General features: G+C 33.7%; 2 protein-coding genes across 3 annotated transcripts; one reads left to right on the forward strand and one right to left on the reverse strand.

The window, feature by feature from the left end:
* Positions 1 to 436: 436 nt before the first annotated feature.
* Positions 437 to 8,915, forward strand: LOC133185345 (kyphoscoliosis peptidase-like). Of its 2 annotated transcripts, none has more exons than XM_061320491.1 (5): positions 437 to 491; positions 1,069 to 1,214; positions 1,794 to 1,909; positions 6,333 to 6,449; positions 6,541 to 8,915. In XM_061320491.1, the coding sequence occupies exons 2-5, from the start codon at positions 1,074 to 1,076 to the stop codon at positions 7,844 to 7,846; spliced, it is 1,680 nt and encodes a 559-aa protein (XP_061176475.1). In that variant the 5' UTR covers positions 437 to 491; positions 1,069 to 1,073; the 3' UTR covers positions 7,847 to 8,915. The 2 variants fall into 2 exon arrangements, with proteins under 2 accessions (XP_061176475.1, XP_061176474.1); XM_061320490.1 differs by lacking the exon at positions 437 to 491 and adding an exon at positions 725 to 758.
* Positions 8,916 to 10,101: 1,186 nt separating this feature from the next.
* LOC133185346 (uncharacterized) lies at positions 10,102 to 14,824 on the reverse strand. Its single transcript, XM_061320492.1, has 4 exons — positions 14,726 to 14,824; positions 12,612 to 12,876; positions 11,113 to 11,471; positions 10,102 to 10,850 (listed from the first exon to the last, which is right to left on the reverse strand). Exons 2-4 carry the CDS (start codon positions 12,842 to 12,844, stop codon positions 10,465 to 10,467), a joined length of 978 nt encoding a protein of 325 aa, XP_061176476.1. The 5' UTR covers positions 12,845 to 12,876; positions 14,726 to 14,824; the 3' UTR covers positions 10,102 to 10,464.
* Between the last annotated feature and the right edge of the window lie 296 nt (positions 14,825 to 15,120).

Raw genomic sequence — 15,120 nt, forward strand, 5'->3', positions numbered from 1 at the left:
GCGAATTCCAGGAGAGTTTAATAATTTTCGAGCCATCTACATAACTGCAACCTTGGATTTGTACGTGTATTGCTCAGTAATAAAATAAATTTTCAAATTCTTGTCATTTCGACATACACCACTGATCATTATGGTGCCCCCCCGGGGGGGGGGGATAAAGGGGAACGGGTGGGTAGGCGTGACCAAATAGTATGCATATGAGAGTGTCTAAGAGATTTATGTTTTATATTGAATTCCAATCCTCTTTCACTATTGGTATTATTTTTTTAAATTGGAGTACTACATATGTTATTCATATCTATTATCAGAAGATTTAATTATTTATTTAGAGATCTGTTCTGGCTAATTCTATATTTAGATGACAAAAAAATCCCAATTTTTTAAGACGTGACGAACTATTTGTATATATAGGTCCATAGAGTGAGAGTGTGAGACCAACCTTGGCGAACAGAATGAACTAAATAGTTGTCATTGTCCTTCTGAATAAACAGGTAAATATATTTATATATATAGCTATTTTTTCTGTGTACCTAGCTTTGTACATTCAGTTGTCCTGTCAATCATTTTCGGACAGTAATTAAGGTGTAGATAATGTACTCGCAGATAAGACACATTTTGTAGGTAAACTTTATTGCATATACTATATGTGATCATGGGAAATCCCACGAATAATTAAGGTACATGTATAAACTGTCCGTTTACTTTCACAATCAGAAGGATTTTAAGTTTGTAGCCTTTGGAATTAAAACTTCTGAACAGTAAGTCTAAAGTACACTTTGAGTGTGAAATTTGATCAATACAAATGTATATATGTAATGTGTGTATACACCTAAATCGAAACCAAACATTGCGAATCAATCAAGCATGTCAAACAATTAAGAAATAATAAATAAAATAGTTTTTATTACTTTAAAATTTTATTACTTTAAAAGCAAAAACAAATTGATACATGACCAGTTCATCAATTTATAATTAAATTCACCCATCGGGGTAGATCGTGAGAGTTCATGGTTGTTTCATTTAATGTTTTCCCCACTTTCTTTCCATCTTTTTCGTTTTCATTTATAGCTACCATGGGTTCAACACAGTCATCCCAGAAATACACAGAAGGGGAGGACCTCCCCCTCCCACAGCCTCGACCCCCACGTAAACTGAAACGAGACTTAGTCAAAGGAGAGGATACGTTTAAAAACATTGACGATTTCGCCTTGAAGGTGAGACATTCTTTGTTTGTTTAAAGTCTGGTTAAGTTTTTTTTTAATCGCTGTTATCAGCACATACGGAAGTAACCGTATATTACCCACCTTTTCGTGACTGTAAATTTCTAATGAAGCGGTCCATTTGCTTACTTTCATTTCTTTTTGTGCACTGTCATTGTATTTTTCAATTATCTTTTTATTAAATATGCATTTCTTTCCTCATACCGGGTTTAATTTACATTAAATACAGGTGGCATTTTCCCTCTTTGCTTTACCTGAGCAAATAGGGCATACTCCTTTACTATAATTAACACTGCTCTTTTCAATTCTAGCCATTGTGACAATTGGCACCTTTGAATTAAAATTCAAACAAAGTAGTTTTAGAATTGAATGTTACGCATGATAAAATATACTTCTTTTAACTGTAACCAAAAACAGACCACTGTGTGTGTACATGTATTTCATAATACGATTCGTGCATCTTCTCCACCCAGCAGACTCAGTGAAATTTCATCTCAATAAAAACTGTTATCCAAAAACAGAAAGGGATTCAGCGACTTTTTTGGACATTGGAAACTGATTTCTATTTTGTAGACACCTAGATCCGCCACACTATCAGTTGCAAAGCTGGCCGCCCACCTTGATGAAGGAGCAACATCAGATCTAGAAAAGATCCGCGCCTTCTATCGTTGGATAACTGAAAACATCAGGTTATTGTAAAGCTTATAAAATTGTTTATCTCATAATTTGAATTTTAAAAAAAAATGTTTTTAAGTATTCTTAAATTGCATTTTAATTCCAATTTTATTCACTCGCTAGTCAAGACTATAGACAAAGAGAAATATAATCTTGATATTACTTCCAAAAATTAACGATTCTGTGACAATAATTTTTTACATTACTTGGCACATATCTGATATCATCTAAGCTTAAGCATGGATTCTGGATCATTTTCAAATGATGAGAGAGAGAGAGAGAGAGAGAGAGAGAGAGAGAGAGAGAGCAGTGTTGCAATTTGGTCCTTGAAAACTCGCAAAGACATGTATAGAACCAGCGAGGGATGAGGTCAGGGGACCTGTCTGCTACAGGATTTTAAGTGATATCAATTCACATATTAATCTTTACCTGCATAGAATAACTTTAGAACCTTCTTTTGGACAGCAAAGAACCAACTTTTTAATGAAATTGAATTATAGTATTTTAAAATGAAAATGAATAAAACTGGAAAACTTAACAGTGTTTTCCTAGACAGAAATATATAGAAATGTCAAAATATCGCCACCTACATGAGAATTATAATGTTCCAAGTACCAAAATAGTCAAAAATGAGTTATGCTTAGTTGGAATCTGCTCGCTGAGATCCATCTACCTATATAAAATCCATTATTTCCCATGGACAAAAATAAAGAGAATGTTAACAATAATAGTTTGTAATTTTTCTGTCTCAACTTGATGCAAATCTATAAATATTAAAGTGTCATGTCTCCCTTACTGTCCGATCATAATGTTTACCAATGATCACATGATCTGATCAATATCAGACTTGATGAAAAAGGGGGGTGTTGCAAAGTTTGAATGTAAAAGTGCACTTAAACATTCGTATTTATTTTAACAGTCTGATTAAAATCAAACCTTCCCTAGCTCCTTTTTATTTTGATTGTCACGCGACAATCAAAATAAAAAGGAACTAGTGAAGGTTTGATTTAATCAGACTGTTATTTTAACGGTGTAATATTGTAATAGACAAACAAGTATACATGTACGCATACTTCTTAATTTTATGTGAAGGTTTAATAAAAACTTGATTAGTGAACCATGGGGCTTGTCACTTGAATATCATGATTTTCAAAAGATAATGCCATTTTAATATACACCACTAGAAATGGACCTATGATTTCAAAGACAAAAATTATAGTTTGGAGAATGTAGAGGATTGCATAATCATTATCTTTTATTATTTTATGCAGAAGTTTGATAAGGCACATTGTATAATAAATTTTAATACATATCCAGCGTAGCCCTACCCTGGGTCCTGCCTAAGCGCTGGGCCCCTGGTGACATAGATTTCAAATTTTAGGAGAAGGGTTTAGTACTCATTGTATTGACTAATGACCTCGGCCTGGGCCCAAATGCTAGGACCATGAGCCATGAATTTTACAGTTTTGGTAAAAGTTTATATACTCATTGTAGTCGTACTACGTTTGCCTGAGTTGTCCGTGAGTAAAGTTGAAGAGTTTTAATACATGTATATGTAATGCATTTTCAATTCATGACCAGTTTAGTCCTTCTCTTGGATCTGAACCATGGGACCAGAGGCTTACGATTATTTTAAAGAGCTACATGTACTGTTTATCAAAATAATGTAAAAAAGTTTTTAAAGATGTAATGAACACGTATTTTCTATTAATATATAACCACCATGCCCACCCAACCTACAAATAATACAAATCTGTGAACAAGATACCCGTAAATCTCGAAATTTTTACGTCGATTTAATTTTGCGAATTTTGGTCAAAAAGCTGTTGATCAATTTTTACGCTTTAAAATTTTGCGAATTGTCACTGGCGCAAAAAATAAAATTCACTTAAGATTTTCATATCAGTTTATGTTTCAAATTAGTATGCACAGTTGGAATACCACCAATATACTCACAACGTGGCAAGAAATTGCAGAATCGCTCCGAAACAATTTTGAAGATAAAAATACAAAAGGATTTGCACTGAAAATAACTTCTAAATTAATTAAAACAAACCTTTTAGAGGTTGTGTATGCCTTTTAACCTAAAATATGATCCAAATAAAGACAAAAATATAACTAATTTTCTCAACCTTTGGTTTTTTTCTCATTTAAAATTTACACGCCGTGTTTACATTTGGAACTCTCTAGTAAATGCACTGAGTTCGAGTTATCGACCGTGTTGATACATGGTTAGATAAAATAACTGGTCTCTCTTTCTTGCCAAAAGAATTAAAAAGGGACATACCGTCTCAGTGCTTGTCAAACCATCGGACGATATTGCATATAATGAGGGCAATTTACACGCACGGGTAATTAGCTTGTAGTTACAGTAGTATAAAACATGGCCGTAGGAACCGGGGGGGGGGGGGGCACGGGGGGGCGTGCCCCCCCCCCCTAATAATTTTGCCGATATATAGATTACTATAGTAAACATAGATAATGTGTGCTTGTGCCCCCTCAATAAAAACGTCTGATGACCTTTTTTTTAAGCTTGTTAAAGAATTTTGGTAGTTGATAGTTGATGTTTTGTTTTGTTGTTTTTTTTGTTTTTTTTTTGCTTGTCAGGAAATTTTTGGTAGTGCCTCCTCAACGTCAACTGAAAAATGTATGGCTGTGCCCCCCCCCCCCCCAAACTGAAATTGCTTCCTACGGGCCTGTAAAAACAGGTTTCTTTTTAAAAATGACCAGTGCTTACCGACGCCTATTCACTGAGTTAAAAATAGACACCAACTTTCAGAAAAAAGGAAATTCTTTACATGTTGATTTATTTTAAAAAAAAACATTTTTGCGAATGCAATGCACGCGCAAATTTCGCAGGTAGGTTAAGGCTTCCCGTAGAATATCACAGTGCACTATGTGCCTTCACATCTCTGAACTACCAAAATATGACGTCATAATGGAAAATGACGTCAAGTCACTGCAAACTTGTGGTGTTATGACGGGGAGAGTGTCATGAACTTAACACTTATTCCAAACTGCATGTAAAATGCTAGATAGCTATTGCAAAATTCACGGGTCGTTAAAGGTTTTTTAAGTCTTATATGTCCGAATATTTTAAAAATACACCGCTTACCTACCCTTGATTGAAATTAAGCATGTTCAAAATGCTTATGAAAAATATACTTTTGAAATGTACTCTGTTTCATACCCGTGGTTGGAGGTAGAATTTATATTGTGTGTATAAAAGAGTCTGGCGCAGGTGATTAATGAGGATTAATCTGAGAATATTTGTGGAAATCTGTAAGAAGAGGTTGTTCTCTAACTGAATCTTGCTTGGGAAAAATGTGTGTTGGCTTTGTTTTAATACAGATTACGATATTGTGTGTAAGATACCCTCAAATCTAATCTGTAGGTAAGTTGAATTTCTCAGGAAATATTTTGTATGTAAGTAATACTATGACTTTTCCCAAGCACATTTCGTATACACAAGGATACGATGAGTTTATCTATATAACAAAATGTTAATAATAATTATGTTAATCACCTGCGCCGAAGCGATTTATATGAAACACTTCAAAAAATTATAAATGACCGTCACGTGATCAACAAAGTCATGTGATATCATAACAAATATGTTAATATATAGCAGAGGAAACCCTCTATATAAATTGGAAATACTTAAGTTCAATACTTATAAATTAAAACCAAAACCGACCTCGCAATGACATAATATGTTTTGAGCGCGTTTTAAAGCTTCGGGAAGCCTTAACATAGCTGCGTTGCTAAAAATTCATCTACAGTAAAAATTTCCAGATTTACGGGTATTGATCTGTGACCGTTATTATCAATTTCCCAAAAGTTTACAAAATTCAGATAGAACATTGTAATTCTCAGGCGACCATATGTCACTGCAAAAGAATCAAAACTTTCAACATAATGAATCGCATGTATTCTTTGAAATCACACATTGTCACAAGAATAAAAGAATTCAATGAATAAGTTGATGAAATGTTGTAAATACGTTTAATTTCATCATTTTCCATTCCCTCTTCAGCTTAATCGACCACAATAAAAAATTATTTCTGACTGTAATTCACTGCAAATTTACTGAACATCATTGTCCTTAAACATTTTATTAATCGATTAATTGTTTCTTTACATCCCTACGCTCATATTGGGACTCCACCAATGCTGCAAATTTAGACATGTATCGATACTTATGGCCATTGAGCAGTAGGGTATATTTTTTAATGTCAACACCTTGTGCAACACCGGGCCTCAGTGTTATATGGTCTCATGACTCTCATTCGAATCCTAGGATTCGAACCCGCGACTTACAGATCAAATTTTTACTTATTGATTCTAACCACTGCATCGACGAGCGAGCCACAAACATTTGTAAGCATATGCTTGACTGGAAGTGCATTACCAATAGATGTATCATCTGTTTTACAGTTATGACACTCGTCCAGACTTTCACGACAGAAATATTGACACAAGTGGAGCTGCTGTTCTACGCATGCGTAGTTCTGTATGCATAGGTTATGCAAACCTGTTTTCAGAATTATGCAGGTAAACAATTACATATTTAGCTTTTAATTATGTTATCTTTCTAAGAAAAGGTCATTTTAACCAGAACTTTGTCATTTCGTTTGTGTTACAGAGAATGTAGAATTCCAGTGAAAGTCATTTCCGGATACTCAAAGTCGTTCAATTACGACCCGGAAACGAGCTTTACGACTGACAAAACTCCAGAGCATGCGTGGAACGCTGTATATTTAAACGGCGACTGGCAATTTGTAGAGTGTACGTGGGGAGCAGGATCACGTGACGACAGAGGCAATTTTGTTAAGAAATTCTCCGATTTCCATTTTTTGACAGAACCCAAGCATTTCATCGTGACACATTTTCCTTATATGGATAGTGATATGTCCAAAAGTCAAGCATGGCAACTTCTCCCAAGACCTCTTACACTAGAGGTATTCAACAAACGATTGAAAGGCTTTACAGGAATGTACACATGGAAAATCAAGCCCGTATCACATCCTGATGGTGTCCTCAAGTTTTCTAACAAAACAGAGATTACCATGGGATATCCAAAATCTTCCTATTTTTTCGTTATGGCGCGGTTATCTAAAAAACTGTCTGCTCGTGATTTTGATCAGTATGCACTTGTAGAAAATATGGGTTGCAATAAAATAAGAATTCGGGTTGCTCCACCTGAAAAAGGTACCTACATACTAAAACTTTTCGGTCGCAATGATCCAAAAGTTGAAGAGCTGACTGCTTTAGCAAATTACGTGCTGAAATGTGAGGAAGGTGAAGGCAATGCGTTTGCTTTCCCAAAACATCAAGGCCCTTTTGGTCCTTATCACGACTCTGTTGAAGCAGGGTTTCATAGATCTACTGGGAAAAACGCCGTGGTGGAGAGTAAAAACGGAAAACTTGATTTTCAGATCAAAACAACGAAAAAAATTGAAGCAATTGCCAGGTTGGAGCATGCAACGAAAAATCTCAATCCAAACGATAATTATGTTTTACTAGAGAGGGATAAAGGAAAACTCAGTGTCAAAGCTAAGTTCCCTTCAAAAGGTTATTACAAGCTTAGCATACTCACAAAAAACGAGAATGCGGAGACTTATTCCCCAAGAATAGCTTACTTGGTTTTCTGCAGCGAAGATTATCCTAACTGCGAGCCATTCCCAAAAGTCTTTCCTCAAACAACACAGTATGAATGTCGACTCCTATCCCCTGTCACTTGTGAATTAAAAACGCATGCGCAGATTATTTTCCGATTCTCTTCTCCCAATATCGTTCAAGCCCTGCTACATGATTCTCCAATGGAGAAAAAGGGAAACATTTGGGAGGGGACTATGAAGACACCTGGACCCGGAGAACGAATCCGAATATCAGCTAGCGACCAAAAAGGCTCGAAGTATTGGAGAATATACGAGTTCAACGTCATGTGAGGTTGATGAAGGCTAAAAAATAATGATCCAGTAAAGTTTATCCCCAGAAAAAGCACTTTTAAGATTAATAAATCATAAAAGATAGAATCGTATACTTAATAGGAGATCTGATAATACTGTTTTATTGATTGACGCACTTTTAATATCTGTTGGCATTATTTTGTTGTTCTCATATATTTTACTGTTATTGTTGAATTTGTCTTCCAAAGACCCTAAAAAAACTTAAAGTCGGTGCTTCATCTCCTTGTTTACTCTGGAGAAGTTTTACACAATGATGTACATGTATACATTTCTATAAATAATTATTTTGATTATGTACTAGTGAATGGAAAATATTAATGCAATATTTCGTGTTGTGAACAGATTTCAACAGATAGTCTAAATAAGTTACTTTTAAAATTTAGCTGCTGAAGAAAACTGAATACTGTTTAATTCCTGAACTGCTTGTCGTTTACTATTTATATGTGATATATTTAATATTATACATTACCAATAAAAAATCACAATAAAGCCTTGAATTGTAAATTTTGGACGTTCAACGTGTCGTAACACGGACGGCTCGGGCTGTGCTGACAAATTTACAATTCAGTGCTTATGCATTTTCATTTATTGATCGCTTCAGTATATTACATGTATACCTGTTAAATGATATGCAGCACCGTATAACTAAATTATTTTTTTGATAAGACGTTAGCGTGATTTTTTTTATATATATATCAGTGCACTTGTACGGCATTCAACGTTGATGACGTCAAAATATTAAAGATACGGGTTGGTCATGTGATCAAATACCATAAAGCCCGAAGACCAAGCCGTATTTACATCCCGATCAAAGTTTTAAAATGATACCGGTATTACTTACATTTACATTTGTGACTAAAATGCCTTGCTCAAATAATGTTATATTATGGAAAATATTTGCAAATGTAAATATAAAGCAATACTTTAACTTTTTGACCTCCCCAGTCCGTGAATTGAAACACACTTTATATGAAAAACACATGTGTATGAAATGTAAACATTAGTCGATAAAAGAAAAGAATATAGAGAATATATAATTTTAAATAATAGACTGTAAATTATTGCATGTTTTAAAATGTATTTCTTTAAATGTACTATGGATGTTTACAAAAAATAAAAATACAAAACTAGCTTTCATATTTCTTTTTCAAATCAATGGAGGTACAAAGTAAATGTATTATAACGATCTTTGGCATATTTTATTGAGTGCTATGGATGCTAAATACACAGCTGAAAGACAACAGTTTTATTAAAATACACTCTTGATGATCGTGTTATAATTCACTGACAAAAAAATACTATAGTAAACTATAGTTCTACATTAAAGTTTTCAAAGTTATCACTATAGTAAATCAAAGTTTTCAAAGTTATCATTATGGTAAATCAAAGTGTTTAAAGTTATCACTATAGTAAATCAAAGTGTCAAAGTTATCACTATAGTAAATCAAAGTTTTCAAAGTTATAACTATAGTAAATCAAAGTTTTCATAGTGAAGATCCCTATAGTGTCAAAGTTATCACTATAGAAAATCAAATTTTTATAGTTATCACGATAGTAAATCAAAGTTATCACTGCAGTAAATCAAAGTTTTCATGGTGAAGATCACTATAGTGTATCACTATAGGTAACCAAAATTTTCAAAGTTATTACCAAAGTAAATCAAAGTTTTCATAGTGATCACTATAGTATTTCAAAGTTATCACTATAGTGTCATAGTTATCACTATAGTAAATTAAAGTGTCAAAGTTATCACTATAGTTAACTATTTAAGCATTGACTATAGTTTACTATAGCATTTTTTTTTGTAAGGAATATACAAGAAAATCTGGGGGAAAAAATCAGTAAGTCGTGTGACTTGCCTATGTGACAGCACATTAGATCATGTTTTAAGAATGTGTTGATATCATTGCTAAGATATTACATCAAATGTAAACATTACTAGTAATCTAATACATGTAAATCTCAAAAACAAACCTTGTACCTGTGGAGAGGGCTTATATAGGCTATGCCTGCTGCACAATCAATTTATGTTTCAGTACATAATAAAATATGTTCAAATCTAAATCTCAAAAATATTACATTCTGGAATTTTACCAATTCTAATAACATTTAATCTAATAAATCTTTAAAAATATTAATTTTTGTATTGTATCAAATCAATAAATCTAAAAAAAAAACCCAGTTCATTAAGGTTTTATAAGTACATAAACAATAATTACAATTCAATGATATAAAAAAAATAAAATGCCGTTATAAGTTCAATGAATATGTCCTATACTACATGTAATGTACATGTATAGAATGTGATAATCAATTTAATGTTATCTTTTTATTCTCTACAAATACTATAAACCACTCAGTCAATATATTTCAGAGTAATGAAAGAAATAAAACGTTTAATTAAGAGAAACAATTGAAATTATCTCACAAGAAAATGGTGTCATATATTCAACTCACTCAAATCTAAAACACATCAATGTTATCAAAGAAAAAACATTAAGAATTAGAAGAAAAATAAACTAGGAGAAAAGGGAATTAAATCAGAATGAATTTTCAGAGAGTATTTAAAAGAGACATTAATCTAAAGATGTTTGACATTATTGTTTTGTCTTCATTCTTAGAAAATCTAGAAGTTCGAATTCTGGCATGATGACATCAGAAAGAGAATACGCCATGAAAAAAGCAACGAATGGTACAATCATTAGTGGGAAAATATATAACGGATTTTCCCAGAGGGATCCCATCCAAATTTTGAAGAAGAACACTTGATCAAGAACCATTCGGACTTCAGGGGACAATAATCTGTCTAGAAAGTAGAGCACTTTGCTCGAAAAATCCCCTGTTGAGTTATTTTGCCACCGTGAATACGAGGCTGTTTGGTCGATACCGAGGTTCTGAAGAAATTCCCGCTCTCGATTTTGAATTTCAGCGTCTTCCCAATCTACAAGGTCCTCCTTTGTCAATAAACCAAACACCGGGATATCTGTAAGAAATACAAATGTATTCAATATTAGCCAATACGCACAGAATTTGTATTACCAATGTTTAAGCTCTTCTTACGGAATAGTTTGGTTATGGCAATATTCGACGTAAATCTTTCATTGCATGAATGATACTGAACAATTCTGCTCAATCGCAAAATAAAGCAAACGAAAAATAGCGCTTAATTACAAGGAAGTATTTTTTTTTTTAATCTACAGCAATACTTGGATTATATTATGTAGAAAACTAAACTACTATCCTACATCTAGGGTTGTAGTTGGATGGGCTTCCGTCAGGTTGTGCAACATTTCTGACACTCTGGATCAGTTTGGTCGGTATAGGCTCGTTAGCGCTAGCGACAAACAATATTTTATGAATGCGCCGAGGATTGTAGATAAATGGAAAACGTCTTCGTAATGTTCCTGGGCTTCTTCTCTCCATGTCTTGTAATGCGGGAATTGAAGTCTCGTTCGGAATCTTTCCCATTAATATCATTTCCAACAGCTCTTCCTGTTCACGTGAGTCAATATCCTCCAATCCAGTCATGTCCACAAGGTTTGGTATATATTTTGGTGCATGCATGTCTTTCCTTCTAGTTTCATCTATGCCACACCCTCTATACCTGATAATGAAAAATTATAACGCACAATCGTATATTTTAAAATATTTCATTATTAGACATTTCTTTAATATGTTGACGGTGCGACCGTTGGGGCGAGCGCATTGTTCACTTCATTTTAAGATCCGCCTCTTCAAACCGCACGAGACATTTGGAACGTCTTAGACTGTGACGTCACATGACGTCGTACGTTAGCTGCATTTCCATAAACAAAGTTTAAAAAGTGCAAATATTTTAACAAAGAACGTTTAATCTACTATCTGCATGCAATAGCCATTAATTAAGGTGAGTTTATTTTTTGTGAAATTTTAGTTGTTGTCACCGCGTGAACGAAGTTAGCAGCGAGAACAAGAAGCGATGCATTGTGGGTCAGAATTACTGCGGAAAAAAATTCTATTGAATGAATGTGCAGTAGTCCGAATTTTCTCTTCGCCCAGGCGTTGTCGTTAGAGCTCGCAGTGACGAGCGGCGCTTCGCGCCGCTCGCTGCGCTCGCTATAAAAGGCAATATGAGCTGTAATATTTCAGCATTCATTTATTATTTCAATCTTAAAAAAAGGTTCATAAACTTCTGTTATTCATATTTGAGATGTTAAACTCTGTTGGAGTTTTCTGTAATTCAAATCATCTATACAGTCATGTAGTATCGAACTTATTATCAATAAATATGGCATGTCAAAGTTTGCAATTTACGATCTTTCCCACTTATATTGTATAATTTTTCATTTGTAAGTATTGTATAATTTTCTATTGCATTGAATAATTTTCCATTTGTATTGTGTAATTTTTATTTGTATTCTATAATTTTCCATTTGTTTTGTATAATTTCCCATCTGAATTGTTTTTCAATTTTTCATTTGTATTGTATAATTTTCCACTTGTATTCTGTAATTTTCCATTTGTATCAAAAAATTTTCCATTTGCATTGTATTATTTTCCAGATAGAAAAAAATTCAACACAAATTGAAAATTATAGATGAAAATGAAGAAAATGGAAAATTATACAGTACAAATGGAAAATTAGACACTACAAATGGAAAAGATCGAATAATGCAACGTTTGACGTGCCATCAATTAGATGTATGCTAAAAATAAATAAATAAATAAATGCATTTTACAAACATAACTAAATAGAACATTTTACCACATAAGATGTGTCGTGGTCCTCTTTCTTTTAGCGTCTGGGGAGGAGAGCTGGGACCCGATAGGGGCGCGATATTTCTTTTCTCCCGACAGGGCGGCGCTGATGGTGTTGATTGTGGCTGATTTACCCGCCCCAACGGTCCCCACCAACAAAATATTCTCCTGAAACTTGGCTCTTTCGTACCGCTGGAAGATCTTCTTGGCAGAAGGTAAATACGTATTCTCTTTCCTCATTTTGCAAATTTTCACACTGCACAGTAAAGTACCTGTGTTGTAAACATTGTTAGGTAAGTGTCGGTATTCGATGCTTGTCATTGCATGGAGTACAATAGATTCGCACATGTTTACAATTACTAAATAAAAAGCTTACTTAATATTAAGCACTAATACCGCCTCATAGTTTTATGTAGTGCTTTGATCTACTTGTGGGTTGTAAACTATATTTCATTTTTAATATGTCATTATTCATGCAGCAATTGCCTGTTCAAAAGTTCAACGGAGCGAACTAAAATAGGGCTTTATAAATTATAATAATTTAATTAACTGAGTCTGCTTATGTGAGAACTTCTTCATAATCACATGCTTGCCAATATTTCTGTCCATGACTCGGCTTTAATTAACTAAATACCAAAATTTCCCAAAATATTCTTTTTAAGAATACATAATCATACAATACGATAATATATAAGAGGGTTGTCCGGTAAAATCGTGGACAAAGCGTTTTTATCGAAAAATAATAGGCGCACGTACTTAGCTGAAATTTTCAGCAAATCTTTATCAGTTTAAGTGCATCTTAATTTTCTTGACAAAATATAGACAAAAATAAAGATTTTATTATGCTTGAATGTACACAGGGTACGGTCCTACGGCGCACGATCAAAAACCCAGAGTCTCATTAAAGAATACACAAGTATTATTTCGAAATAAAAGTATTGAATAGAGAAGATTGAGGTAAAAATTATCCAATTTTTAATACAAGACATTTGCTTAATTTTTGGCAGTTTCCCAAGCATTTGAAATGGGAAACTTCAAAGTGGTAAACACAACACACGAAAAATGGCGACGTTTGATGACGTTACGTACGGCGCACCGGAGAGCAGTTCAGTTTGATTTAGATGTAGCAATGACGCCCTAAGAGACTTTAAATGACTACAGATGATAAATATAAAAATATCACTAGATCTTTAGTATACGAGTGAAATGGGAATTTTCTAAGCGAAATCTTTTTGATCGAGTACCCGGGTAGAGAACAAATCATACGGAGAAACAGCTACAGGCAATAGCGAAAAACGCTGTCACTGTAGACAGTCGACATAAGGTAGCCTATTTCGTTGAATGATAGTGAGAGTACTGTCCACAACGCACTAATATATTTTCAGAAGATCCCATGTGTGTGCGAGATTGGTTCATCGACTGTTTATGGAGGAATAAAGGAAAACTCAAGTATCATGAGTATGCGCATTAATGAAATTCCCGAGTTTACGTGGGGCTTATTCAACATTTTTTTTTATTAGCAAAGAGGAAACGTGACACTGCTTTAGACATTTGACGTTATCATCCGTGCGCCGTAAGGCGATACCATACACGACATAAAAACTCATTTGTTTATTTATGCATATGTCTATTTGAAATTTGCTATGTATATTGATGAAAAATGTACTAATGAGTAGTAAAAATTTTAGAACGCAGTGATGATTATTTTTTTCACTCTAGACAACTTGTCCACGAATTTACCGGACAACCCTCGTATAATATATAATATAACAGGTAGAAATCTGGCAAGTTTTATACGAATTAGACATGTGGAAACTTGTTCAATGATTGGAGTGATCCCCCTTTCACTGTGTACATCACAAACAACAAAAAGATAGCCTGATTACGGAAGAAAGAAATTAAGTCTCCTCATATCTTTAAAAATAAATATACCCATACAATGAATATCACACACATAAGCAAAAATCGATGTCAATGACTCAGTCTACCGTATAAAATGTATTTTAAACATGGCTGAGTTTCATAACTACTTAAGACATTCAGTGATATGATAGTAACACTTAAATTTGCCTTGATTCACTCTACAAGTCCCAGCATAGTTAAAAGCTGAAACAAGCTTACCTGAAGAGATTGAAAAAAATGGACTCAGTAAATAAAATAACACATTAGACTATCATCTCTTGCGCAAGAACAAGTAGGGAATTTCCAAGTTAAATATAGATGTGATCGCTGTCCATTGTTATGGTTTCCTCGCTCAAAGAGGAATAACTCTAATTAATAATTTACTATTTCCGTGTAGAAGCAGGATATGTAAGACAGGCAAGAACACTCTAGGAAAGACGGGCTTTTCGGAGGGTAATGGTAATTAATTAGTAGATTTAAAAAAAAAATTGATAAACTAGAAGTAAGTCTAAAACATGGTAGTCTATGCGGACGACTGTTGGTGACAGCAACAAATTAAAAAAACTGTAACCACTTTGAGCAAAAGTACTATAATTATAGGGAGGATTTTCTTT

This window comes from Saccostrea echinata, unplaced genomic scaffold (assembly GCF_033153115.1).
Source record: "Saccostrea echinata isolate AGI-Se365-2 ecotype Australia unplaced genomic scaffold, CSIRO_AGI_Sech_v1 ptg000012l, whole genome shotgun sequence".
In the NCBI taxonomy this organism is placed as follows: Eukaryota; Metazoa; Mollusca; class Bivalvia; order Ostreida; family Ostreidae; genus Saccostrea; species Saccostrea echinata.

What these genes read in the sequence shown, in the direction of transcription:
- LOC133185345 (XM_061320491.1), top strand. Translation starts at nt 1,074, where the DNA reads ATGGGTTCAACACAGTCATCCCAGAAATACACAGAAGGGGAGGACCTC. An exon ending in TTGACGATTTCGCCTTGAAG is followed by an intron (nt 1,215 to 1,793) that starts GTGAGACATTCT and finishes TCTATTTTGTAG; the next exon opens with ACACCTAGATCCGCCACACT. An exon ending in TGGATAACTGAAAACATCAG is followed by an intron (nt 1,910 to 6,332) that starts GTTATTGTAAAG and finishes TCTGTTTTACAG; the next exon opens with TTATGACACTCGTCCAGACT.
- LOC133185346 (XM_061320492.1), bottom strand. Translation starts at nt 12,844, where the DNA reads ATGAGGAAAGAGAATACGTATTTACCTTCTGCCAAGAAGATCTTCCAG. An exon ending in ACCACGACACATCTTATGTG is followed by an intron (nt 11,472 to 12,611) that starts GTAAAATGTTCT and finishes TTTCATTATCAG; the next exon opens with GTATAGAGGGTGTGGCATAG. An exon ending in ATCCAACTACAACCCTAGAT is followed by an intron (nt 10,851 to 11,112) that starts GTAGGATAGTAG and finishes TATTTCTTACAG; the next exon opens with ATATCCCGGTGTTTGGTTTA.